The sequence below is a fragment of the Mesoplodon mirus genome, assembly GCF_964341445.2.
Source record: "Mesoplodon mirus genome assembly, chromosome: 4".
NCBI classification, from domain to species: domain Eukaryota; kingdom Metazoa; phylum Chordata; class Mammalia; order Artiodactyla; family Ziphiidae; genus Mesoplodon; species Mesoplodon mirus.
Genome location: NC_138979.1, coordinates 57,321,560 through 57,349,457, shown reverse-complemented (window position 1 = coordinate 57,349,457; position 27,898 = coordinate 57,321,560). Strand labels below are relative to the sequence as shown.

At 43.0% G+C, this 27,898-nt stretch overlaps 2 protein-coding genes across 3 annotated transcripts in view; one reads left to right on the top strand and one right to left on the bottom strand.

Moving 5' to 3' along the window:
- Nucleotides 1-17,456, top strand: part of AAGAB (alpha and gamma adaptin binding protein) — an 82,983-nt gene extending 65,527 nt beyond the window's left edge. Inside the window, exons 6-10 of one of the 2 annotated variants that reach the window (XM_082619129.1) lie at nucleotides 10,507-10,589; nucleotides 11,433-11,526; nucleotides 15,656-15,760; nucleotides 16,220-16,269; nucleotides 16,922-17,456. In XM_082619129.1, the coding sequence (XP_082475255.1) occupies nucleotides 10,507-10,589; nucleotides 11,433-11,526; nucleotides 15,656-15,760; nucleotides 16,220-16,269; nucleotides 16,922-16,999 (410 nt within the window). In that variant the 3' untranslated portion in view covers nucleotides 17,000-17,456. Of the gene's footprint in view, nucleotides 1-10,506; nucleotides 10,590-11,429; nucleotides 11,527-15,655; nucleotides 15,761-16,219; nucleotides 16,270-16,921 lie in introns of both variants that reach the window. The other variant, XM_082619128.1, reaches the window with a different exon arrangement.
- A 5,311-nt stretch (nucleotides 17,457-22,767) lies between these two features.
- SMAD3 (SMAD family member 3) overlaps nucleotides 22,768-27,898 on the bottom strand; it is a 120,933-nt gene continuing 115,802 nt past the window's right edge. Inside the window, exon 9 of the mRNA XM_082619127.1 lies at nucleotides 22,768-27,341. Coding sequence (XP_082475253.1) covers nucleotides 27,218-27,341 — 124 coding nt within the window. The 3' untranslated portion in view covers nucleotides 22,768-27,217. The remainder of the gene's footprint in view (nucleotides 27,342-27,898) is intronic.

Sequence of the window (27,898 nt, the reverse complement as noted above, 5' to 3'; positions counted from 1 at the left end):
TGTATTGAGGTGCTCCTATGTTGGGTGCATAAATACTTACAATTGTTATATCTTCTTCTTAGATTGATCCCTTGATCATTATGTAGTGTCTTTCTTTGTCTCTTGTAATAGTCTTTATTTTAAAGTCTATTTTGTCTGATATGAGAATTGCTACTCCAGCTTTCTTCTGATTTCCATTTGCATGATATATCTTTTTCCATCCTCTCACTTTCAGTCTGTATGTGTCCCTAGATCTGAAGTGGGTCTCTGTAGACAGCATATATACGGGTCTTGTTTTTCTATCCATCCAGCCAGTCTGTGTCTTTTGGTGGGAGCATTTAATCCATTTACATTTAAGGTAGTTATTGATATGTATGTTCCTATTCCTATTTTCTTAATTGTTTTGGGTTTGTTATTTTAGGTCTTTTCCTTCTCTTGTGTTTCCTGCCTAGAGAAGTTCCTTTAGCATTTGTTGTAAAGCTGGTTTGGTGGTGCTGAACTCTCTCAGCTTTTGCTTGTCTGTAAAGGTTTTAATTTCTCCATCAAATCTGAATGAGATCCTTGCTGGGTAGAGTAATCTTGGTTGTAGGTTTTTCTCCTGCATCAGTTTAAATATGTCCTGCCAGTCCCTTCTGGCTTGCAGAGTTTCTGCTGAAAGATCAGCTGTTAACCTTATGGGGATTCCCTTGTGTGTTATTTGTTGTTTTTCCCTTGCTGCTTTTAATATGTTTTCTTTGTATTTAATTCTTGACAGTTTGATTAATATGTGTCTTGGCGTGTTTCTCCTTGGATTTATCCTGTATGGGACTCTCTGTGCTTCCTGGACTTGATTAACTATTTCCTTTCCCATATTAGGGAAGTTTTCATCTATAATCTCTTCAAATATTTTCTCAGTCCCTTTCTTTTTGTCTTCTTCTTCTGGGACCCCTATAATTCGAACGTTGGTGCGTTTAATGTTGTCCCAGAGGTCTCTGAGACTGTCCTCAGTTCTTTTCATTCTTTTTTCTTTTTTTTTTTTTTTTTTTTTTTTTGCGGTATGTGGGCCTCTCACTGTTGTGGCCTCTCCCGTTGCGGAGCACAGGCTCTGGACGTGCAGGCTCAGTGGCCACGGCTCACGGGCCCAGCCGCTCCACGGCATGTGGGATCTTCCCGGACCGGGGCACGAACCCGCGTCCCCTGCATCGGCAGGTGGACTCTCAACCACTGCGCCACCAGGGAAGCCCCATTCTTTTTTCTTTATTCTGCTCTGCAGTAGTTATTTCCGCTATTTTATCTTCCAGGTCACTTATCTTTTCTTCTGCCTCAGTTATTCTGCTATTGACCCCTTCTAGAGTATTTTTAGTTTCATTTATTGTGTTGTTCATCATTGCTTGTTTCCTCTTTAGTTCTTCTAGCTCTTTGTTAAATGTTTCTTGCATTTTTTCTATTCTATTTCCAAGATTTTGGGTCATCTTGACTATCATTATTCTGAATTCTTTTTCAGGTAGACTGCCTATTTTCTCTTCATTTTTTAGATCTGGTGGGTTTTTACCTTGCTCCTTCATCTGCTGTGTGTTTTTCTGTCTTTTCATTTTGCTTATCTTACTGTGTTTGGGGTCTCCTTTTCACAGGCTGCAGGTTCGTAGTTCCCATTGTTTTTGGTGTCTGTCCCCAGTGGCTAAGGTTGGTTTGGTGGGTTGTGTAGGTTTCCTGGTGGAGGGACTAGTGCCTGTGTGTTTTGGGGTGTCTGTGGCCTTATTGTGATTTTAGGCAGCCTCTCTGCTAATGGATGGGGTTGTGTTCCTGTCTTGCTGGTTGTCTGGCATAGGGTGTCCAGCACTGTAGCTTGCTGGCCGTTGAGTGAAGCTGGGTGTTGGTGTTGAGATGGAGATCTCTGGGAGATTTTCGCCATTTGATATTACGTGGAGCTGGGAGGTCTCTTGTGGACCAGTGTCCTGAAGTTGGCTCTCCCACCTCAGTGGCACAGCCCTGACGCCTGACTGGAGCACCAAGAGCCTGTCCTCCACACGGCTCAGAATAAAAGGGAGAAAAAATAGAAAGAGAAAGGGAGGAAGGAAAGAAGGAATAAGATAAAATAAAAGTAAGATAAAATAAAATAAAGTTATTAAAATTAAAAATAATTATTAAGAAAAAAAAATTTTAAGTAAAAAAAAAAAAAAAACAGACAGAACCCTAGGACAAATGGTGAAAGTAAAGCTATACAGACAAAATCTCACACAGAAGCATACACATACACACTCGCAAAAAGGGGAAAAGGGGAAAAAATAATCTATCTTGCTCCCAAAGTTCACCTCCTCAATTTGGGATGATTCGTTGTCTATTTAGGTATTCCATAGATGCAGGGCACATCAAGTTGATTGTGGAGCTTTTATCCGCTGATTCTGAGGCTACTGGGAGAAGTTTCCCTTTCTCTTCTTTTTTCGCACAGCTCCCGGGGTTTAGCTTTGGATTGGCCCCGCCTCTGCGTGTAGGTCGTCTCAGGGCGTCTGTTCTTCGCTCAAACAGGACAGGGTTAAAGGAGCCGCTGATTCGGGGGCTCTGGCTCACTCAGGCCGGGGGGAGGGAGGGGTACGGATGCGGGGCGAGTCTGCGGCGGCAGAGGCCGGCGTGACTTTGCACCAGCCTGTGGCGCACCGTGTGTTCTCCCGGGGAAGTTGTCCCTGTATCACGGGACCCTGGCAGTGGCGGGCTGTAGAGGCTCCAGGAGGGGAGGTGTGGATAGTGACCTGTGCTTGCACACAGGCTTCTTGGTGGCTGCAGCAGCAGCCTTAGCGTCCCATGCCCGTCTCTGGGGTCCGCGCTGATAGCCGCAGCCCGCCCCGTCTCTGTTTTAATTCCTTTAAGCAGTGCTCTTAATCCCCTCTCCTCGTGCACCTGGAAACAAAGAGGCAAGAAAAAGTCTCTTGTCTCTTCGGCAGCTCCAGACTTTTCCCGGACTCCCTCCCGGCTAGCCATGGTGCACTAGCCCCCCTGCAGGCTGTGTTCACACCGCCAACCCCAGTCCTCTCCCTGCATCCGACCGAAGCCCGAGCCTCAGCTCCCAGCCCTGCCCGCCCCGGCGGGTGTGCAGAGAAGCCTCTCAGGCTGGTGAGTGCTGGCTGGCACCCATCCTTTGGGCGGAAATCTCTCCGCTTTGCCCTCCGCACCCCTTCTGCTGCGCTGTCCTCCGTGGCTCTCAGATTTGGTTTTAAGATCAAGGAAAAGAAGTTGGTTAGTAGAAGTCTGATGACATGTTTTGTTTTGTTTCAGATGAAGTTGTCACTCATTGTTTCACATAGGAAGGTAGCATTATGCACAGTGTCCTTGTTTAGAGTGTCAGTTTAACATTACCCCCAAGCTCCCCACCCCCTACCCCAGGCTTTGTCACCTGAGCACTGGTAAGTACCATGGGCGGTTTAGTTGGCTCTTGGGTGTTCAGTGGGTTTTTGTTTGTTTGCTTTTGGTTTTATTTTTTACAAATACCACCACTGAGAGAAGGGCCAGGAAGGGAAATTCTGTGATCTTTTAGTGTTTCTAATCAGTGAAGGAGTGATTAGACTAAACAAATATTACAGAGTTGTGACATTGATCCCCAAGTGGTAAGCAGTAATTGTGGAGATTGGATTTCAAAAGCTCTGACAATTTACTTTGTTTATCTATTATAATATTTAATATCCAGTGATGCAGGTGGGTAAGGATTAAGTGGAATTAATAGTAGAAACAATTCTTTCTTATGGTAGTTTTCTATGCCTTCCCATTATAAATGAAAAGAATTGATCATCTGTTAATGTATGTTCCTCAGTATGTACTTGGTGACAAAGAACCATGGCAGAAATCCCAGATTTCATTTTAAGGAATCCTTTGCAACTGATGTACAGAGCATTGTCAAGAATTGAGTACCAAAACACAAGGTCTGTCTGGCTACCTGATACCTGGGCTACTCGCCCGAGAACGTAGATGGCTACTACCTTTAATATAATTTTTTTTAAAGAGAGAGTTTAAAAAAAAAGCAATGGTTAAATAAAAACTTGAATTTAATGTCACAGAAAATAAAACAACATCAAATTAGTGAATGGAAGAATGGTTAATGAAGAAGGTTCTAGTGGGGTCTGTCTGTGCCTGGGTGATTTTTTTAATAAATTTATTTATTGGCTGCATTGGGTCTTCATTGCTGTGCGTGGGCTTTCTCTACTTGTCGCGAACAGGGGCTACTCTTTGTTGTGGTATGCGGCTTCTCATTACCGTGGCTTCTGTTGTCACGGAGCACAGGGCTCTAGGTGCGCGGGCTTCATTAGATGCGGCACGCAGGCTCTAGTTGTGGTGCACGGGCTTAGTTGCTCTGCGACATGTGGGATCTTCCCAGACCAGGGCTCGAACCCATGTCCCCTGCCTGGGTGATTTTGGGAAAATGGCATCATGTCTCTGGACTCCAGTTGCCTAACCTCTAGGATAGAGTAGAATTATATCAACATTACATTCTACAGAACTGAGTTCCTTGAGACAGATTGAGTTGTTCCCATTTTTTTATCCCAGCACCTAATATTGTGGAACTGAAAAAATGATTTGAATAATCTCTGTCAGTTGTCTCACTGTGAATGTTGTGGTCAAAAATAAAATAAGTAAGATACATATTGATTTTTAGGTAGAGTGCATAATTTGGAGGAGTGTGTGTTGTAAGAGCAGAAGGGGAAGGAGGAATTGTGAAAAATTAGAGAAGATGGAAGGCAATAAATGTATGGGTAAAATAATGAGACTTTGTTTTTTAAAAAATCACCCCCAAAATTGTCCATAGGCAAACAAATGGTGGGAAATCACTTCAAATTAGTCACCACAAAGGCACTGCAGGCCTCCTTCTGTGGCCACCTTGCAAAACATTTTTGGTAGTCATTCTTTGGAATTATTTTTAGAGCTGGTTATGAACCACATAAGAAAAGTCATCTTTTTCTTTATGATAAAGTTTTGTTTCGTTCACTCTCATTATTCCCCACACTTGGTTCTGAATGGTTTTTGACTTGATTGTAAACATTCCTTTGAGGATTTTCAAGAGGGTGCTTCAGGCTCTGGAGATAGGACTTAGAGTGGAACCATTATTGGAATTAGTGTAAAGCTTTCCTTTACAACTTTGGTAAAAAACAGTACTCATTCTGATGTTTAATTCAGTTGGTTAAGAATTTGTGTGTATGCATGCACAGAAAAAAAGAATAGGAGGACATTTACCAAAGTATTAATTGACATCTTTGGTGATTTAGTTTTCTTCCTTATACTTTTCTCTATTTTCCAAATTTTATACAATGAACATATCATTTACAATCAGGAAAAAGGGCAAAAAACATAGTCTGGTTACTTTCTGGTCACCAGAAAGTTCATTATATGTTCAAGTATTGGCAGAGACAGTTCTTGACTTGTGAGCACATGTCCCAGATGTCAGAGGGAGAGCAGAGATTCACTTTTCTGAATCCAAAGCTGATGATGGAGCCAGATTTAGTGCTTAAGCCTATTTTCCTAAAGAAGCACTGTTTTTAATAATATACTTTAAAGTTTTACCTTTTTCAAGCAGTAGTTTAGTAAAAGAGAATAGATTGGTTCTAATTCTTGTGTGATTTTAAAAACATTTCATTTCCATTTGTCAAACAGAAGTGGAATGTGAGATAAAGTATATGCGTATTTTCCAACCTTCTCTAATGCTTGCAGTCTCTGTCTGACAGTCATGTCAGGCAGTCAGCGGATATCTCAGCATCCCCCCTGTACACTTAGCACTGTGCTGGGAGCTGAGGAAGGTGGAAGAACCCTTAGCTCCTGTCTCTGTCTGCAAGGAGTTTATAATATAGTTTAGGATGGCAGATAGACTCAAGATAAGTATTTATACTAGCACAGTAAGGACAACAAGGCAGATGGCACTGAGGGAGCTGAAATCATCTAGAGAAGTTTCCCAGAGTAAGGGGAGGATATTTGTAATGCTGACAGGAGGTAAAGGTAGAATCTTAAATGCTTTTATTATTTTTCCATTGAAAAGTCCTTCCAAGAAATGACTTAATACCTGAGCGTTATAGCCCCAAATTTCCTGTCCTAATTAGATCTATATCAGTGGTTCTCAATTGGAGGCAGTTTTGCCCCCCTCCCCGGTGGACATTGGCAGTGCTATAGGCATTTGGTAGTATAGGCGGGGATGTACAAGACTCCCCCTTGCCCCTCGTCCCCATACACACTCAAATGTCTATAGTGCTGAATTTGGGAAACCCTTGTCTACATATACTTGAGGGACAGTGAAGGGACACTGGGGCCTAACCACCTGTCTGCCTCCAGTTTTATGTGACCAGTGCCTCCAGGAGTTATGGGGGCTGGGCTGGGATAAATTAATGAGAGGCATTGAAGTGGCATATGATTAATTATTCAGTCCTCAGCTGTTCATCTTAGTTCAGTTGAAATCAGTCTAAACCAGGGAAGTAATGAAGGATTACTGACAAAAGAGAACTATATGTGAATAAAAAGATATCTTTTTGCACTTAATCCAAGTTTGTGTTGTCATATTCAGTATTTGTATATCAAGCATTGAATGTCTCTTTGCTCCTTTATATGATACCTGTGAGCTTAATGGAAATTAATTAGAATCAGAGAGTTCTGGATTTCACGTTCAGGTTCTAGCTATGTGACTTTGAACAAGTGACCTAATCTCTTCGAGTTATACTTTACTCTGTAAAAAATATAATAAATCCTCTGTAGAAGAAGATAAATAAGTGTGCCTTTAGGTTTGTAAAGAGATATCCAAATATTTCATATATTTCAAGTTTTCTTGAAACTTCCTATTGAAAAATAAAATAAAAGCTCCTCCACAAGGCTTGAGAATTTCCCATTGCTAACCTTTATTCTAGAGGCTATGGTTTTGTTTCTGACACTTCCTGGAAGAATTTTATGCAAATGACCAGTACTGAATTAGTGTTTTTAGGACCAGAGTTTAGTATACTTACTATTCCTTCTAGAATAACTTATTTTACATCACTTAACAACTTCTCCTTTCTGCGGCTCTGAAGTTCCAGAAGAATCAGCTGAGTAGGTAGATTAATTTATTCCTTCCTAGTGTAGTATTTTGAGGCGTCAATAAAACCAGAGATGCTAAAGCCAATTTCAACAACTATCTGCTAAAAGAATAAATCCTTCTTAATGGGGATGACATTTCCATGCCCTGAATCCTGGGGAGAAAAATCTGTCAAACAAGAAAAGATTCAGGTAATTCTTTTCTGTGAGAACAATAGTTTTACAGTGGGTGCACATGGGCAGAATTTTGTTAAACATTGAACTAGGGAACATGTAGAGTTTCTTTAAAACCATAGGTGTATAAAACATCCAGGTTTTTTTTAGCAACATTAATTTGCGAGCAATCTGCTTTGGATAAACAAAAATGAGTTGCTTTTCTAATTGTGAAAATTTATATGTCTCTAACTTCCCTAAAATATAAGCAGTGGTCAAAAAGAGTCATGTACCACAATGTTCATTGCAGCTCTATTTACAATAGCCAGGACATGGAAGCGACCTAAGTGTCCATCGACAGATGAATGGATAAAGAAGATGTGGCACATATGTACAATGGAATATTACTCAGCCATAAAAAGAAACGAAACTGAGTTATTTGTAGTGAGGTGAATGGATGTAGAGTCTGTCATACAGAGTGAAGTAAGTTAGAAAGAGAAAAATAAATACCGTATACTAACATATATATAAGGAATCTAAAAAAAAAAAAAGGTTATGAAGAACCTAGGGGCAAGATAGGAATAAAGACGCAGACATAGAGAATGGACTTGAGGACATGGGGAGGGGGAAGGGTAAGCTGGGCTGAAGTGAGAGAGTGGCATGGACATATATACACTACCAAATGTAAAATAGATAGCTAGTGGGAAGCAGCTGCATAGCACAGGGAGATCAGCTAGGTGGTTTGTGACCACCTAGAGGGTTGGGATAGGGAGGGTGGGAGGGAGATGCAAGAGGGAGGAGATAAGGGGATATATGTATGTGTATAGCTGATTCACTTTGTTATAAAGCAGAAACTAACACACCATTGTAAAGCAATTATATTCCAATAAAGATGTTTAAAAAAATTTAGAGAAAAAAAATATATATAATCAGTGGAACAGAGTGAACTCACATTAGTTGACTAAATTCTCCATTGTTTATAAGAAAATACTGAGCAAAAGTTCTTCCAGCTTTCATTAGCCTGAAACCTGATTATAAACTCATAGTCATCTGTGGACCTTAAAAGGATTCTGGCATTTAAGGTTCTTTTTTTTCTATTAAGTAATTTAAAATACCTAATTCAGAGCTAACTGTCAAGCTAAAGAATGCCATTTTACTTTATAAAATCACAAATATCTAGAGCAGAAAGGACCTTAACAACCATGTCTAGCAATCCTCTTTTTTTTACAGATCAGAGGATTGAGGCACAGAAAGATTGATTGACTTGTCCAAGGTCATAAAGGTGGGCAGAGCCTGGAGTGGAATCCAGGTTTTCTGACCATTAGCCCAGTCTTCTTCCCACTATTTGGACTTTTCCATAATTTTATTCATTATTAGAATTGGGGCATTTAGGTTTTTTTTATTGTGGTGAAATACACATAGCATTTAATCATTAAACATTTAAAAATCTCTTTAAATAGGCAAACACATGAATATGGAGCAAACACATGAATATGGAACAAAAATCAAAAGGTACACAAAGGTTTATGGTATACGGTTACTAGTTCAGCTCCCTCTCACTCCTGTCCATCCCAGATCCCCTTCTTGGAGGCAGCCACTGTAAATAATGAGGTATTTTAAATAGACCATTTTGGTCTAATAACGTGTCTAAATTGACATTGTATTGTATTATTCTTCAGGGATTGCAGTTTGGCCTGCCAAGTTTAGGTAATGCCCAACAAAGGAAAAACATAAGCCGTGGAATTGGAATATGGAGAGAGATTTGTGAACTGATTTGAAAATTACCCACAGTCCAAGTTATTTCCAGTAATAGAAGTGAGGGCTCTCTTGCATCAGTACTCTCTTACTCAAATAATGCCTTTTGTACAAAGAGCCTAAAGTATTTTATAAGAGCTCTCATGTATCCTCATGACATGTAAAATCCCTGAGTATTGCATAACTGCATACAACTGCTTTAGAGTCTATAGCACATTGGCCACAAGAAAGAATTATGTTGATGTTTGAATAAACACCCCTGGGCTCTGTGAAACCATCAGTGTGGGACATCACATGGATCTGCTTCTCTCAGCTTCTGAGCCTCCACGGCCTACCTGATAAAACAGCCCCTGGTTCTTGGATGGGGTGCATCCAGGCATTGGGGCTGGAGAGTTCCTCACAGACTGGACAGGTTGGCTGAAGGAGTGAGAGGGGGCTCCAGGAGTATATGTGCACCTTTGGTTGTGGAGCAGGAAAAGCAGCAGGGCAGCAGCAGGCTCTTGGTACCGCCCAGCGCCTTTGTATCCTTAAAGCACAGGTGCTGACTGGTAGATAGCCGTGTGCAGTAAGTAGGCGACTGCCCACGTGGTGAGAGGTCAGCCTGGGAAAAGCTGCAGGCCCAGACCCCACATGCCACAGTCGGGCTTCCTCCCAGTTTAAAAGGCAAATCTCCCCAAGTGAAAGGGAAGAAGAGGAGACTGCGACTGGTTATCTTTCTGTGATACTTTGTGTGACTATCTGACAACAGGTTTCACCTGGCAAGGGAGAGGACCTAGGAGGTCTGTAGGTTGTTTTGAAGACAGATGAGAATGGGTCCAGGGAAGCTATAGGGAGAGGAAAGGCGAGGTGGGAAGAAGTTGTCTTCCTGAGAGAGCAGTTCTTTGACTTCTGTACCACTAGACTCTTGAATTGTGGGTTTCACATTTCTACTCTCAGGCAGTGTTTTTTTGTTGTTTGTTTTTTGGGGTTTTTTTTTTTCCAATTTTCCTCATCCTAAGGACTCTCCTGGAGTACTTGCTAAAAGTTCAAATTCCTTGGCCTCTGTTCCATAGATGCTGCCTCAGTCTGAAGTTGGGTCCTTGAATACTGGGTAATTTTAATAAGCGTCCAGGTGATTCTGGGGAATGCTGTCAGATCAGGACTGGGTTCTGATATTTTGCTCTAGATTTGTCCTCCATTATAAATATACATATCTGAAGTATTGGGAACCTTAACTGCATAAACAGAGCTTTATTTCAAGAAAGCATGAATGTTCATTTCACCTGATAATAATGCCTTGGCATTGATTCTTTTTAATGTTTTTTAATTGTTTAAAACACTGAAGTATTAGTTCATAGCAACTATTAAAACATCAGTTCTGTTAACCTTTGCAAACAGAACTACTGAACGGCCTTTTGTTTGTTGTAATGGCCCTGCCGTATATTTGACCTGGACTAATACTATGAGATTTAAAGTTATCTGGAATTTAGAGTTTTGTAATTGATAGTAACTGTTTTTTATAGATAGAACTTTTATAATGAGGAAATAGCTATTATTTCATCATCACAGTCATTTTAACAGTTTTAAATATAAATTAAAAATTTCAGTGATTGTATTTTTTCTTTTCAGATAGGAACCAAGGCTTTAACCTTCTCAGCTCATTGGCTGGAGCAAACCATAGCACTGGATCAGCAGAGACCTGCCACTCAGAGGTAAAGATTTTTCCTGGATCTTTTCTCTTCTTTGGCTTTAATTTCTACTCGTTATTATGAATCTTTACACCATTCATCATTTTCTCCTTTCCATTTAAGAAGTGGCAGAGAATATTAGCAATAGATAAAAGGAGAACCTAAAACAGCCCTCTTTATGCCTGCTAGCTGTTAAGAGCAGGCTAGTTCAGCATTAAAGCAGTAAGCCCTTTCAAGATGTTTGCAGTTTGGGCTGTTCCATGTGTTTTTGCTAGAGTGCTTTTAAAAATGTGCTAGGATTTCCTTAAGGCATAAAGTTGCCCCCAAATCTTTAAATATAAAATAAAATTAATTGTTCTTTTTAAGTACTTCCTGTATCCTGTACAATCTGAGGCAAGGTCCTTGCCCTTAATGAGCTTAAATAGGCTGATTTCAATCCTCTGTCCTCAAGGACTTTGGTCCAAGTCTGCCTCGGTTGGCAGGTTGGAACCACGAGCACATTATGTAGTGCCACATTGTCTTTCTGGGACCTTCTTCCTCAGTCTCTGAGCTGTTTGTGATAGGACCTTATACATTTTCAGATTTTGAATAAAACATGATCTTAAAGCAAACAATATGTTTTAATAGTCAATAGCAAAATCATAATACTTTTTAATTTTTCCTTGAGGAGAAACACTGCTGAGTTTAGTGAATTTTTAGCCTTTTGTTTAATGTGACCTTGATCCTTCTTCCACCTCTCTTTGTGTCTGGCTCCTATTACTGCTTCTCCAAAGCTAACCAGTGGGTGGAAGTGCGAGCCTTTTTGGATTTAGTTCGGAAGCAACCTCCTGTTAAATTGTTGCTTGTGTGTATTTTCCTCACCAGCAGCCCCAGTTGCCAGCAGCAGAGAGGACTGAACCCCTCTTGGATAATCGAGGTGGTGCATCTAATACAACAGACACGCAGGTCGATAGCATCGTGGGTAAGCACCTCTCTGGCTGCTAAGTGACAGCTCTGTGGAACTTGCAGTAGCCCATGTATCAGGGCATAAATCATCCAAGGGGAAATTGAATTTAAATGAGGACGAGGGAAGGAAATTGATAGTGCACCCTAAATGAATGTTAGCCTTGTGGACGGCTGTCAGAAAAAGGAGGGAGAGTAAATACATTACAGATCTGTGGGCACCATTGTCCTGCTGATTCTCTCCGCAGGATCGTGATTACGATCATCTTAGCTAGCGCAGACAGAACCAGGTGGTGAAACAGCTTTATATCTCCATACTACACAGTTTTTTCATAGTATTTCACAGTAGTCAGAATTGATGGTAACAAGAATAATACAGCTTTATAAGCCCTCCCATATCTTTTAAAAACTTTTTTATGTCCACATTCTCATTTGGTAATGAAGTTTGGCAGAGAAGCTATTTTACAGAGATGAAGATGAGGCCCAGAGCAGTTTAATAACTTGTCCAAGGGCACCTAACAAGAAGGTCCTAGAGCTGAAACTGGAATCCAGTTTGCTGCCCAAAAGCCAGAAAGCCAAGGAGCTTAGTTAACAATAACTATAAACGTTCTTTTGTCGGGGAGCTACTGACATCACTACTTTTTATGCCACAGAGGGCCCATGTGCAGTAATAAGTTTTAAAAACTTTTTTTTTTCTGTTTGTAAGATAATCCATGTAGAAAACTCAAATGATTGGTTATAGAAACATATTAAGAAGGAAAAATTAGTATATAATCTCTTTCTCTCTAGTTTATTCAACCTCATCCTCTCAGTTGAACCCTTCATATTAGCTTCTAAACCTGCTAAAATCTCTGCCCTGAAAACAAACCATTGACCACACTGAAGGAGGTGGGGAAAATAACTAACTTAAAGAATTTGGGAAAATGGTATTCTGACTGGATACCATGAGGCCAAAACCAAAAAGAAATGAACAGAAATCCTGCACTCTATTTAATAAATTTGATTCTTACCAGGGTATGGGTTTGAAATTCTGAATATTTATATGGAATATATTTTATATATGTTGAAAGAATAAGAAAATATAGCATAGATAATGAGAGCTAGGTTTCTCACTGTCAGAGAAAGAAATTACAAATAAGGAAAGGGGAAGGCTGAGATGAACCCTTTGGTACTGAACTAGAATTGAAGGTATCAGTATGAACTCTTGGGTTTTAAAATATAGTTAGAGCAGTAGAGAAATAAATATACATATGTGTATGCATGTGTAAATACATATATATATTTCCTAGCTCTGTCCACTGGGAGGACCTAGAAGCAACAATAATAGCAGTGGACATACTTAGCACTTAGATCTTGGTTTCGAAATACCATTCTCCAAGAAAAGGTACAGGGCTACTTGGAGAAGTGGTTGATTCAGGGCTGGGGCAGGAAAGATGCAGGATGAACGTGGAGCATCATGGTGCCAGAAGGTAAGGAAGTGCTCAAAAAAAGAATGGGGGCATGTTGAAAGGGCACAGGAACCAACCTGAAAGAGCTTCCAGTGGCTAAAGCTGGAACAATTTGACCAGCAAAGTAAATTAACATAGTATTGGGCTGTAACCCATAGAATAAAATACATATCCATGAATCCATACTAATTTAAATAAATAAATGAATAAATGCATAACTGGAAAAGAAAAGACTGCTCCTCCTTACAGAAGAATTCCAATTAATACATGTAGACATTATGGAGGAAATAGAAAATTACCCTTAGCCACACACCACAGTAATAGTTGTTGCAGGCAAGATCCACTGTTGGATGGTGAAATTAGTAGATGAAAGTTTAAGAAGAAACACAACATTACCATAGTCAAAAAGTATCTTTCCCAAGTTATTTATTACAAAGGGGAAAACAGTAACTTTATACTGGAAAAACCTGGCAGATACCACTTTAAGTGATGAAGGTTACATCACCAGTAACAGGACATATAGACATCATCTCCCTCCAATATGATGCACTGAAAGGGCACTTACTTCTGTGGTGTTCCTGCCAAAGGTCCATAACTTCAACCTAATAATAAGAAAACATCAGACAAACCCAGATTGAGGGATATTATACAAAATAACTGGCCAGTACTCTTCAGAGGTGTCAAAATCATGAGAGACAAGGCAGGACTTAGGAACTGTCACAAATTGGAGAAGACTAAGATCTGACAGCTAAATTCTGTGTACAATCCTGAATTGGATCCTGGAACAGAAAAAAGGATATTAGTGGAAAAACTGATGAAGGTTGAATGAAGTCTGTAGTTTAGTCAGTAGCATTGTTCCATTATTAACTTCGTGATGTTTATAATTGTACCATGGTTATATAAGATGTTAACACTGAGGGAGGGTGGGGGAAGGGCATATCGGAAGGCTCTGTACTATTTTTGCAACTTTTTTGTAAGACTACAGTTATTTCAAAATTCTTTAAAAAGACAAAACCAAGCAAGCAAAAGTAAAACACTTCCTCAACCCCACATCTCCCTCCTCTCTTTACTTATTTCCATTCCTCAACTCATCCCTCAGTTCATTCCCATCTAGCTCTTGCTCCCATTTTCCGTGAAGACAGCTCACCAACGACTTCCATACCACTCAGTCTAATAGACGTCCTCCAGTCCCCATCTTGACCTCTTGGCGGCATTCAATATTATGAATCAGTCCCTTTCTGAAACATTATCTTCTCTTGACTCACCCAACACATCTCCTGATGTTCTTCCTACCTCTCTGATGATTCCTTCTCTTGCTTTGGAAGATTACACTCCTTTACCCAGCCTTTAAATATCGCCATTCCTCAATGTTCCATCTAAACTCCTCTTCCAAACCTGTATTTAAGCATTAAGTGATTCTGTCCACGTCCACAGTTCAGTTATCACGTATACAGATTAATCACAATTTTTTTATCTCTAGCCCTATATACCAACTGCCACCATGGCATACCCATTGAACTAAAGCAAATTTATTAACCAAATGCATCTTTAACATCAAATTATCTGTATGACATTGTAGTAGATGTAAAGAATTATGTTATCAGCCTTGTCTTCAAGGAGCTTATAGTCTAAAAATGCAGAGACAGGCCTTGTAATGTAATGTAATGGGTAAAGTCATGGGCTTGGAATCCTGGACAACTGGGTTCAAATCATGGCTCTACCACTAGTAGTGAGATGACCTTGAGTAAGTTATTTAGCATCCGTGGGCCTTAGTTTCCCCTTCTATAACATAGGGGTGACAAATCTTTCCTCGCATCGCTGTTGCAAAAATGAAATGGAATCGTATAAGTTAAAGCACTCAGTGGTGGGGACAAAGCAAACTCTCTCTCTTACTGTAGTATTTATTATAGTAACAGTAGACAGATGCTAGCATACAGAGTAATGTATGCCAGTGCCAAGACAGCTCTATAAACACTAAGTGTGGGACAAATCCTAAGGAGGGAGACCTGTGAGCTGGGACGGTCAGGGAAGACATCCTAGAGGTGGCTGGCCTGGAGTGGAGGCCGAGTGAAAATTCTGATTAAAAACAAAGTTTGATAAAGAAGCCACATGCCGAGGTAGAAATAGTAAAGGATTTGTGGTAAGAAAATAGGAATTTAAATTGGCTCTACCTCTGAATGGCTGTAATTTTAGATGAGTTCATTTTTAAACTCAGCTTGCTTCATGTGTAAATTGTGGACAGTGGTATCTGTCCTAACCACCTTATATGGTTGTCAATAACAGATGTGAAAATACTTGTTGACCAGTAAAATATGGTATAAATTTCAGGCATTTATTGAATCTGTGGACCTTAGTGCAGGGCGTGACCTTTAGAATTGGAAACATGTAAGTCTGAATCCAAGGTCACACTTATTAGCTGTGACCTTCAGCAAGGTCACTTAGTCTCTGAACTCTAGTTTTCTCTAGAAAAGTGGAAACAGAATTCCTTGCCTCGTTAACAGTGTTTTACAGATAAAATGAGTTACTGTTCATTTGTGAGGGCCCACTACCAGCCAAGCAGGATGCAGCACCATGAGCTGTACAGCTGGTCCCCAGTGGGCACTCATTCAGTGGTAACTTTCATCAAAGCCAGATTGATTGCTTTTGGATTCTGTGTTTTTAGCACATACATAAATAATGTGTGATGAATCCTTATTTCAGATCCCACGTTAGACCTGGATATTCAAGAACTAGCCAGTCTTACTACAGGCGGAGGAGATTTGGAGAATTTTGAAAGACTATTTTCAAAGTTAAAAGAAATGAAAGGTAATCGGATCCATTGTGTCTAACAGATTCCCATACTGATGCTCCTCTATTTTATATAGTAGGATTTTACTTTGTAACTGCTGATTGCATTCCATGCCCTGGCCTCATCTGAGAAACTTGGGTACTGGGGGACTGTGCCATCCTCTGTTGGTAAAAATTTCCTTGGGAAAATTTTCCTCTTTCTTCATTCTTTTTCCTCTTACTTTCCCTTCTTCTCTTGCCTGTCTCTGTTTCTTTCAGTGTGTCTCATTAACATGGAATCAGTAAGATCCCTACCAATTTACTCACATCATTCTCATCTGGAAAATTTGGAAGACTTAAACTTCCTAACAGCTATAATGACTACACCATAAATGTGTCTGTGAAACCCATTTCCCATCTTCTAGTGTTAGAACATCCATGCATTCCAGATTGTCCTGTGCTATTAGATGAATTTCTTAAGATATATTTTCCCCCTAGACAAGGCTGCGACGCTTCCTCACGAGCAAAGAAAGTTGCATGCAGAAAAGGTGAGAAAATCAGTCAGGTACTTATTGAGTACCTACAGCAGGTCCAGTGCTATAAGAATGGTATATCACACTTGTTTGCTTCTAAAGTATCTTACTGTGAACGTTTTGTTGGATATTAACTTATAACTAATTGAATATTTACCCAGTAGTAATATAGTTGCTGCAGTCAAACCAAGATTTTCCAATGTATGTTGAGTGACGTGGAACATTGAGACTCAGGATGTTTGCCTTCTTAGCTGTTAGGCTGGAAAATGCTTAGTTATTTTGTTTGGTTTGGTTTGGTTATTACCAACACAACATGTTCTTGGCAGGAAATGTATATGGTTTATGGTATTCCATTGTATGAATGTGTCATAATTTATTTATCCAGTTCCCTTTTGGACATTTAGGTCACGTGCCTTTTTTTTCTTCTGTAGTGAAGCTGTGTGTATCCTTGTACATCACCTGTGTAAACAGCTCTGATTATATCCTCAGTATAAAGTCTAGGAGTAGAAGTCATGGGTCAGGGTGTTCAGGGGGTTTTGATAGATGTTGCCAGAGTGCTGGAGGGCAGGGTGTAAAATTTTAAGTCTTAATCACTTCTGTGTATAACATATGAAACGAGCTGAAATTCAGTTGTTGCCTACAGTTTGTTGCTTGCTTCTCTCCACAGGTGGCCAAAGCTTTCTGGATGGCAATTGGGGGAGACAGAGATGAAATTGAAGGCCTTTCATCTGATGAAGAACACTAAATTATTCATGCTAGGGCTTGACTAACAAAGACCCTAGCTCTCTCTACCTGAGATACTTCCCTACTCAACCCAGTCATCTTTTGCTGAACTCCCCATCATCATTTTGGCCGCCTGACTTGTTTATAGGCTTGTTTATATCTTGCTTGATATTTTTTTTCTTTTTCTTTCTTTTCTTTTCTTTTTTCTTTTCACTATTCTGAAGGTCTTTGAGACTGTAGTTTACCATCATTCCATCAGTGTTTCTTTGAGGTGACTGCATCAGCCATTGACTGGGAATATAAGGGAAGCTGGCTCTGGGGTTGCAAGATGAAAGGTGGAACATATTTTTCTTAAAACATGAAAGGTTTCAGAAAATACATTAGGTCACGTGGTTAGGGAAAACAGACTAGAAAAAGCTGTGAACTTGATTTTGTGGATTAAACAAAGCCAGGTGATTAAAATGTGATTTATTTATAAAGTCAGCTTATGTGTATTTTTATGATTTTGTTGTTTTTTTGGGGGTGGGGTGGGGAAGCCTTCCTTTATTGGATTAGGCATAAGTAGCAGATAATCTAAGAGTTTGTCAAACTCTTTTAGAATCCACCATTTATATGTATAATATCAAGTCATGTTTTCAAGATCTCAGCTATCTGGGGGTATTGGCCCCTTCTAGGGGAGATGTGAGATTAAAGTGTCCAGTGGTATCTACTAAAGGTCCATTTTAAGAAGAGTGATCATGAGCTAATAGTGTAATAAAAATTGCATTCTATCTAAAGTGACCTATGTACATGCCACCATAAGTTACTATGGACTGTCCATCTGGGATTTAAAACAAGAACCTTGGCTTTTTTTTTCCTTAAACATTTTTCTATTTGTGTAACATGGTGTCTGGCACATAGTGGGCACTTAAAGCTGGTTTGGACTTGCATTCAATAGTTTTGATGAACATGATCCTAAAGTTTTAAGGTCCATGAGTGTTAGGAGGTAGGGAGAGACAAGAATAAACTTTTTATTTCCCTGAGAAAATCATATGTTATGTAATAATTTTAGAGTGATGAAGACATAGATATTTTTATAATTTTAAGATATGTTATCCTGCCAGAATATGAGAAGATTGACAGAACCAGTTTGCTTGCTCTCTATTTATAGAACTTGGCCACATCTAATTCAGAGAAGCTGGAGATTCAGGGATGCTAGACTTAGATGGCTGAGTAATATGGGATGTGGTTCAAGGACCATAGAGCGTGTCAAGCCATTACTGCAAACTACTTATAACAAAGGAAATGTGATCTATTGCTAACTTCGTGTTCCCACCACGGAGAGGTGGGGATAAACATTTTTGCCGTGGCCTGCCAGATTCCCTTAACCTTGGGTCAGTCTCTTGACAGTGGCCATCGAGAGAGCACGTGGAGTGCCCCTTGCCCTGTCTTGGCCTGCCGTGGAAAAACAGCCTTTGAAGAATCACTGTCTAAGGGTAAGACGAGAGCTCCCTGAACTATTCTGAGCTGGAGTGTTTGCTGATACAAAGCTAAATTTAGCCAACATGTGTCCAGTGTGGTCAGAGGTTTGATTCATTGAACGTTCTGACTGATGGAGACCGAGAATGCTGGATGAGTTAAGAGCTGCCTTTCACCCCCAACCCAGAAAACTTTAAAATAGGCAAGACAGTTTAGCTACAGCATTCTATCATTAAATACCCATCTCATAGAGGGCTGTAGGCGGAGAAAGTGTGAAAAATCAGGTCAAGTGTACCCCCTTAGTACAAGATTTAAAAACAACACCCTAACAATTAACTTGCCCATAATTCGTATGTTCCTAAAAGCATCATGCTCACAGTGCAGGGCAAAGTTCTAGTTTTGATTTAGATTCCACTTGGGGTTTAGTGATCCATCCTTGCCCCTTTGGCATGTAAGCTCTTGCAGAAAGGGTCTTAGGCGTTTTCTAAGTTTTATATTTTGGGCATTACCTATGCCTGTTATTAACATCACCAGCCTTGCTCTTAATGTAGGTGTCTTTCTTCAGAGTTAAGTGTGTGTTACAGTTCCTCTAGTATAGGAAGTATCTTTCTCGATTCTGAGATGTTTCTTTGATTTGCAGAATGAAGAATTGAAAAGAGGTAATAGCAACAGTGTGATCTTTTGTTGGAACACTACTGAGCCCTGGTCCAGCTCTAAATGATGTGCTGTTCTACTTTGTTTCCTGTTGGAAAAGTATTGATTCAAAACCTGGACCTAATGGTTATAACTAACTGCATCTCTAGAACACAGGTTTGGGAAGAAAAAAATTTTTTTCCTCTAAAATCCTTTTTTATCTGTGTGTATGGTGATAGGTTCAAATACTTGATCCTCACAGCTATAAATCTGCAAGGCATAAATGGGTCACAGAAAGCCTCCTGGGTTCTCTCCTGTGAAGCATGTGACCAACCACTGCCTCTCCCTTTTCTCTTATCGACCAGGTGGCTTTAATGCTACAAAATGTAGGCTGAGTGAGGCCTGGGGTAGGAACTTTATGGAAACAGCAGCATAATTTAGGAGAGAAGAGTCTGTTCCTTTGAAGCCCAAGGACATGGTCTGCATCAATCCTGTTGTTCCAGGAAATCTCAGGAAATCATTAATGGTGTTAGAAGGCCTCAAACTTGAAGTTAAGGACGAGCAACTGCAACCTGTTCCTTTCTCCTGGTGAGAGCTGAAACGAGGACTCAGTGCAGCCAGCACTGGCTGGGAGCCTTCTTAGTGACAGACTGTGCTGGCCGTGGCCGAGCCTGCAGACTTGGGTAAGGATGCGAGCCTGCAGACTTGGGTAAGGATGCGGGTTCTCTTCCCTAGCAGCTCATTGTCTGACTCAGGTGGGAGAAGGGGGCGAGCAAAGTGAGGCTACAAAAGGTCAGATGCTGGGCAGGATGTGAAGAGTGCTGTGTCCAGCCTTAATTGCTGTGGAAGGAGAGAGCCGAGTGGGTTAGGAAGAGCATGATGTGCATCTTGGAGCAGTGGTTCTCAATCATGAGCCCATGTCAGAATCACCTGGAGGGCCCCACCCCAGGATTTCTGATTCAGGAGGTCTGGGGTGGGGCCTGGGAATGTGGGTTTCTAACTTTCCAGGTGATACTGATGCTGCTGACCAGAGACCACACTTTGAGACCCACTGACTTTGAGGAAGTGATGCTTGACTTGAGCATTTTGGGATACGAATTTGGGCAGATACGTGGGTGAAGGCTGCAAAATTCTTAGTGGAAGCTATGGCATGAACAAAGGTATGGAGATAAGCAAGCAAGGAGTTATGTTGGGGAAACCCCAGTAGTCCAGCTAGAGAAATGGTGGTAGATAAGGATGGAGTGATGCTGAGAACCTTGGAATTCCACTTTGTGCCTACTCGGGAGGTAATCAAGGAGCCAGCGGGTTTCGAGCAGAAGACCTGTAACTGTAATTAATTCCAGGAAAATCTGGCAGCAGGACGAGCCAACACCAGTTGATTACCAGTCTGCCTGGAGAGCTGTGTTGAGAAGGATTCTGAAGCTGAGAATGGACCCAGCATTGTGATGAGTGGCTTTTGCATGGATAGAGAACTAGTGAAAGGTGGTAATTTTGCCCTGTACTTGCCATCCCTGGACTAGAGGGAGACAATTTAGGAGAATATTGGAATAGCTGTGATAAATAGCTGTGATAAAAGGTAATCAGGAACTTTATTTTGGTGGTATTCCTTCAACCATATATAAGGACTTGTATAGGACAGCACAATGAAAATGGATGGAAAAGACATTGCTAAGGTAGAATCTACTAGATACAGGTACCAATTCATTCCCTGTATTCAGCAAAAATATGTGGTGGCCAAAAGAAGCTGAGGATACAAGAATAAGATACAGACCCTGCTCTCAAGGAAGATTCACAAAAGGCTTCCTTTCTGAAGTGAGTCTCAGAGCATTAGGGAAGGTTAGCCCGGTGAATTGGTGGTGTCAGGCTGGGTGGGAGAAGGAGGGTGTAGACTGGTGTGATACATGAGGAACTGCAGTTAACGCGACGCTGGGTTGCAGGGGCGAGGCAGCGAGCTATGAGAGCTGGACAGGGGCCAGGTGGTAAGGGTCACGTGGCCCATGTTAAAGGCCTTAGAATTTGTGCTGTGGACTCTGGGGCCATCTAAGGTCAGGGAGGTCACTGGGGGCAGTGTGGATGGTGCATTTATGGGAAAGCAGGCTGTGGGCTCCAAGAGTGGTTAGGAAGCCATGCAGTTGTCCAGGTGACAGAGGGCCTGGAGTACAGGGCCGAGAGAGCGGAGGGACAGGGCTGGTCGATGTGGGGCGTGAGGGAGTGGTAGACGACTGTGACTTTGTGGCCACGGGCTGGGTAAAGGATTGTGATAAAGCGGGGCTGAAGGCCAGGAGAAGGCGATGGTTCAGTAAGGGCAAGGATGACTTCCGGTTTTTAAACTGAGTTTTGAGGTACTTGTGGCACCTCCACGTACTAGTAGCCAGCAGGCTGTTGGATATGAGTCTGAAGCTGGGGATTGATGTCCGGGCTAGAAATACGGATTTGGGAGTCCTTAGCATTATGTGGCTTGAAATCACACAGGTTAGATGAGCTCTCTCAGGGAGAAATGTCAAGAGTACATACACTGGTCTGGGGATACCCCCGTGGAAGGGGGAGGTGCAGGCCTGAGAAAAAGAGGAGAGCGGACATTCAGAGCCTTTCCAAAAGGGGGCTGGATCAACAGGGGCAGCTGCAGAGGCGGGAGGTGGGGGGGAACAAGGAAAAGCAAAGCATCGAGCTGCTCAGGACTTGGGAGAAGGTGGGGAGGCGGGGGGCTCCCGATAAACACAGAGAGTCAGGAAAGGGAGCTTGCTTGGGCAAGGCGGGAGATGATTCAGTTTGGGGGAGTTGTTTTGGATCGGGTTTCACAGGCAGCTGGAATTTAAAGTTGTGGCGCTCAAGGAACAGGTTGGTTTAGAGGTAGGGATGTGAGAGTCATTTGCCGAGAGATTGACTAGATAAAACCTTGGGGAAAGTCATTTAGGGGCGGGAGGCTAGAACTGGCCAAATAACGAAGGTAGGGATTTGATGTAGTTCATGGAGGCCAAACCTATAGGCATGTGGGTGCCATTCCTGGGAAATCTGCCTCCCTCCTGGTACAGCATATGTGGACTCCGGTGAGGTCCTGGGAGGGAAGGCTGCTGTAGAAGTGGCCCAGCTAGAGAATTACTCCAGCCCCCTTCCGCCTCCCTCAAATTGTTTATTCATTTTAACCATCCTGTTTCTTAATCCACATCAGCTGGAGTCAGTGTAAGATTCAGCCATGGAAAACAATTTTGAAGTCTCTTTCTCCTTGGGCGTTTGGAATTTAAAATGGATTTTCACAGGAGCTAAGTCACGTGAGCTGGAGAGTGTGGAAACCTTTCAGAACCTGAAACCTACCTCCATTGCCTGTGGCAAGATTAATCCGGTGGCATCCACTCACTTGCCAAAGGCTCTCAAATACAAGGGAAACGAACACGAAGTCACAACGTGGAGACAGCGTCGCTGGGACTTGTGCAGTGCTGGGAGACGTGCCAACTGGGAGACTTGACACCTTCATGTGCCTGACCCGGAGGCTCCCACTATCCCTGCAGGACTGGCTGGCACCGCGTGTTGCCCTCGGTGAGTGAATGAGGGCAGCGGGGCTGTGGCAGAACGGGACCTGGCACATCCTTGGTCAGAGTGCACTTGGGCTTGGAGACACTTTTCTCTGAAGCCCCCGGGGCCCTTTAACCTCTCCTCTCCACCCAGACATGGCAGCGAGAATGAGAGCGAGTTTCTGGCCCAGCAGCTTTTCAATGAAAAGTTTATTAGAAGGGCACTTACAGGGGAGAGAGAAGGAGAGAGGACACAGTTCTTTAACAATAGGGGCACAATGCTTAAACACGTGCTCTGCCCTTAAGATAAAGGTTAGAAAAATCTAAAACACTATAAATACATACATGCTTTTTACAAAGGTATTAAAAGGTCAGGCTGGCTGAGAAGGGAAGGTAATCAACGTCCTCCGCGTTCTTTTTCCTCACCCAAACGCACACCCAAACAGGAGTCCTGCCCAGAACAGCCTAGGTGCAACAGCAGTACTGAGGGTGAATGAAGGCTCCCTGGAGGAAGATGGCTCCATCCCTCTGGACACTTCTCACCCCTAAGGAGGGAGAGGGGCTTGGTTCAGAGGCCCCCACGTAAGGGCCTGTATTCGACTCCGAGCTGCGTGGGTCACATGCTGCCACGTGGGGAGCCAGCCTGGGTCGGTCGTTCCAGGCACTGAGCCCAAAAGCCAGTGCACCCTCTACCAGCGTTTGGAACCGGCTGTGCCCCGTCTCTTCCCAGCCGCTGTCCTTGGGAGGAGAGCCTTTTCCAACTTTCTTCAAAAAATTAAATAGTTATCTGTCTTGAATGGTTTTAAGAAATTATTACATAAATATAAAAACACCAGAATGCTCGAGTGTACGTTACTTTAGCATAAAAAAAAAATTACAGGATCCCTTGAGAGAATTTCTCAATCCAGTTTACACAATACGCGAGTTTTTGCATGTGATAGCTGTGTTTCTGAAAGGTTGCCTGTAGAGCAAGTCATTTCCCCACTCTTCCATCAGAGATGCCTCATCTTCATTTTTGATCCATACATTTTTCTGCTTTCCCACCCACTTGTGGAGTGGCTGATAATCCTGAAAGACTGTTACTTGAAGGGGTTCAAAAGGGAACATCTATGCCACACAAAGAAAAATGGTACAACTTAGCTGTGTTGAGGTTTTCTTCTAGCAAAGATGTAGATTTGGGAAAAACTCCCAACTCTGCCACCTAGTCACACAGTAAGACACAGGGCCCAGAACCAAACTCATGCCCTCTCTTGCTACTGGTAACCCCCTTGGTAAACAGTCCCCTGAGCAGTCTGAAGATTCCTGTCCCTCCCTTCTCCTTTTTAGGACTACAGAGAGTGGCCTAATGTGAGCTCTCACCCCGCAGAGACCCTCACGGAGCCTCAGAAATGGCAGCTTGGGGCTGAGAATGAAATCAGATATCTGCCGTCTCCCCAAGCTACTCACATACATGCATGTCATGCACACGTTACTTAAAGAAAACCTTTTTCTGCAGTGTGAGTAAAAGCATTTAGCCCTGGAATACGTCCAAACTCTAGGAAGCCAGAGGGAGATGGAGAAAAACAAACTAAGCACAAGATACGTGCTACAGCTCATTCCAATACATTAACAATGATTTAAAAAAATAATCACCATGGTAAATAAAAAAAATACAGCACAGACAACATAAGGACAATGGAAAAGTCTGCCAGCAGCCTTGCCCTCATGTCTGTTCTTCCTAAGAGTCCAAGTCCCCGCTCCTGACTCTGGGCTTGTCTCAGAATGTCAGATCTGCAGTCTGCCAGGAAGGTGGCCAGCAGAGAAGACTGGCCAGCACAGGCCTGTAACCCGAACCGCTGGGGCGGCTACCTACTTGCGCTGGAAGGCTCCAAGTGCTAAATAAAGTTAGGGGGAGGGAGGGAGTGGGCGGAGAGGAAAGGGAATACAAGTTGGCTCCTGAGGGAGGTGCTGAGGCCAGGATCTAGGACCCCGCGCTATAGCTACTCTCAGGTCAGCATCAGCACAAGCCGCAAGGTGAAGGTGGCCTGGCGGGGAGCCCGGGGCAGGGGAACAAGGCACGTTGTGCAGCCTGGACAACGGCACTGAAAAGGGTCTCCAACAGCCACCGTCACCCCCCAGAACTGCCCTGATTTCCTCCTGCCCCTTTCAGCTGTCCTTTAAGTTTTTCAATGTATAAGTGCCTGCAGGCAATAGGATTTTAAAACTATTTTTATGACTTGAAGGACACTAATATTACACGTGCCTCAAAGCCACCTACACAGCCTCTATGGTGGGAATGAAACCAGATCCTAACCTCTGGGTACAACCAAATTTCTTTTCAATGGTGCTGAAGGTGGGCTTCCCCACTTTTTCCTCACTCATCCTCCTCCAGCAGTCTAGTCTATAAAGAAAAAGGGCCAATTAAGTAGCTTTCGGAAAAAAACACAAAATTAAAACTTCATGCCTCCTAGAAGTAGCCTTTAGCTTTGAGCACTGAGGGTTCTAAGACACCATCCAAATGCAGCCAGATGTGACCAAGATCACCCAAATTGGGTTGTACCTGAAGCCAGTTCCCAAGTACCTGGGGGACAGCTGTGCGCCGTAGGAAGCCCTCATAGGAGATCACGTTAGCAGGTGGAGAACGCGGGCCCTCAGAGACTGCTCCCCATGGCTTTTAGAGGGGGCAGCACGATGGCTTCAGCCGAGGCCAAAATGGAATAAGAAGTCATACCATGAGTCTCAGACCTGACCGGGAGCAGGAACACACATCCAGGAGGTTCAGATGATTTCCTGTATCTAAAAGAAGCAGTCCACCATCATTTCATACCAGGCACAAACTTCAGACTTGCAGTATCTGGTCCCCTCAGGTGGAGTGAGGGACGACACACCGTCTCCGGCTCTGTGTCAACAGTCCTGCGCGAAGACCAGTCCAGGTCTGGCAAGGTACTCTCGTCTCTTCCTGTGTGCTCTGGAGGCTTGGCAAGCAGCTCTCCTACCTGGAAACTTCAGGGCTGAAGCTTCAGAGGCCTAGGATCCTGCGAGGCACCCAGGAAGCCCCCAACATCTCCACATAGCATCAGAAATGTCATCACATTTGAGGTTTATACCTGCCAAAAGTGTACACTTTCTTCCCTTCACCTGCAATTAAGACAGGACTTCCATAGGAAATCCCTTTATTTTTCCTGGTAGAAATCCATGCAAAAATATGGGGTAAGTCATTTCATACAAAAACAGCAGCAAAGTATAAAGTACCAATTGCAAGTGGCAATTCCATCTGCTGTATTCTGCAAAAGGCCAGTAGAAGAGGGCTCTTTTTTTTTTTTTTTTCCAGTTGAAATAACTTATAGTAGTTTTCTCACTAATTGCCACTGGGAGCAGTACTTACTACACATTATAACTGCTAGAGTTGTCACTGATGATCCTCTGCTGTGAGCTAGATAATCTCATATCCCAGGGGAAAGATGACAGACCTCTTTGCACCAAACCTGCAATTTTCAAAGGTGTAAAAAAATTTTTTTAATAGCCCTTTCATTTGCTTTTGTGTTGGCCTGAGATCTTTCCCTCCTGGTGAATTTGCTCCTGTTAATTTCAGCTTCCAAAAGTGCTGGCAGGTGTCTTCCCAACAAAACCTGGAAAAGCTTCACTTTGGGGGAGAAGTTGCTGGGTCCCCCTCTGGTTTCCCAATCAACGTGCCAACCCAAGGTTTTTTTTTTTAAATATAAAACAAGGGTTTAAAAGAGCATACGACAAAGTTCATTTAATTAACGCAACTGACTACATCAGCCAATGTAGCCGAATGCATGAGAAAGCGGAGCGAGCTCTTACAGGTGACCGGAGACCCGCGCACCGTGGTGGAACACCGTCACGGACAACTACCTCCTGCTTCCCGGGAGCATTTCACATAATTCAAATCTCTTTGAGATTAACGTGATGCTACAAACTATACATTTCCTACGTGCTGAGCCTCAACAGATCCTTCCAACTGCTGAAAATGCAGACAACTTTAAGAGTGTTTTTAAAGAAGAGGTGTCACCACCTTTTCCCACCGGTCCCTGTGTGCTCGGTTCTGGACACACTCGCTCACACCAATCAGTATGCTCCCCGAGGGGTGGAGACAGACAAGACCCCTCCCCACCCCAAGTCAATTCAGCCCCCAGGGTGCAAGGTCTGCCACTGCTGGGGTTCAGGAATGCTCACTGGAAGAGGAGGGCTGGGCCTGAAGTGCGCTCATACCCCTGCCTGCCGGCTTCTCCCTGCCTCTAGAGCGCCCAAGGCGAATTCTGCACTTGGTCCTTACCACAGGGCCGTTTCCTGTTGGGCAGTGACATCTCAGTTTGCTGTCATTAAAAGAAAAAGGGGCTGGGGGAGGGGGCAGGTGGTAAAATACTACCTGTTTGCTCAAGCCACCAGAGCAGAAGCCATTTCTTGCCCTTCACACCAGGGCCAAAGGGCAGATGTGTTCAGCAGACACAGCTGTTCATAAAAATCCATCTCTGGGTTTGCTTTCATGTTCTGTAAAACAGGCTCGTGCCACTTTGGTTGAGGGAGAAAAATTTCTTCTTCTTTGACAACCGTAATTTGAGTTCTGATTTCTCCACCTCCTGCATGGCCATTTTCCCCAAGCCCACCCTCCCCACCCTCCCCCTTCACACCCAATGTCTCTAAGACACACTGGAGCAGCGGATGCTTGGGGAGCCCATCTGGGTGAGGACCTTGTCAAGCCACTGCAAAGGCCCATTCAGGTGCAGCTCGATCCAGCAGGGGGTGCTGGTCACAGTCTGTCTCCTGCAAGACATTGGGAAAGGGGTGGGTTGGGGGGTGTTAAGAATGTCCAGAAGCACACACACGTCAGAATGCCTTTTCCTGCTTTGGTGACAGGCTTCTTCCCAGAGCCAGAGATACAGACTGCCTTGCTAGACCCTGTCCTGGAGGAGGTGCCACGAACTTGCTGAAACTGCCAGGCCAAACTCCAAGCAGGAAGGGCTTTGAGTAAATCAGGTTCCCCTGCACCAGGGAAGGAGGTGGCCCCCTTAAAGAGAAACATGTAAGGCAAATTCCAGGGTACCCCAGAGGCCTCCCGGTTGCCTTGATGGGCTCCTGATGGAGAACCTCAGCCAGAGCAAAGGTCTCTCGGGTCCCCCTGTCCTGAGAGGGCACCTACAGCTCCCCTGCCTTCAGCCCCGACCCACCCCCAGCAGGCCGTGATGACGTGCATCTGCCTGATTGAGGGGTGTTTCTTACAAAGCGCCGACAGAGTCCACATGCTGTCGGTCCCCAATGTGCTGATACAATTCCCATCTATGGCCTTATTTTGGAAAATCTTACGAGCAGAGCGAGCCATG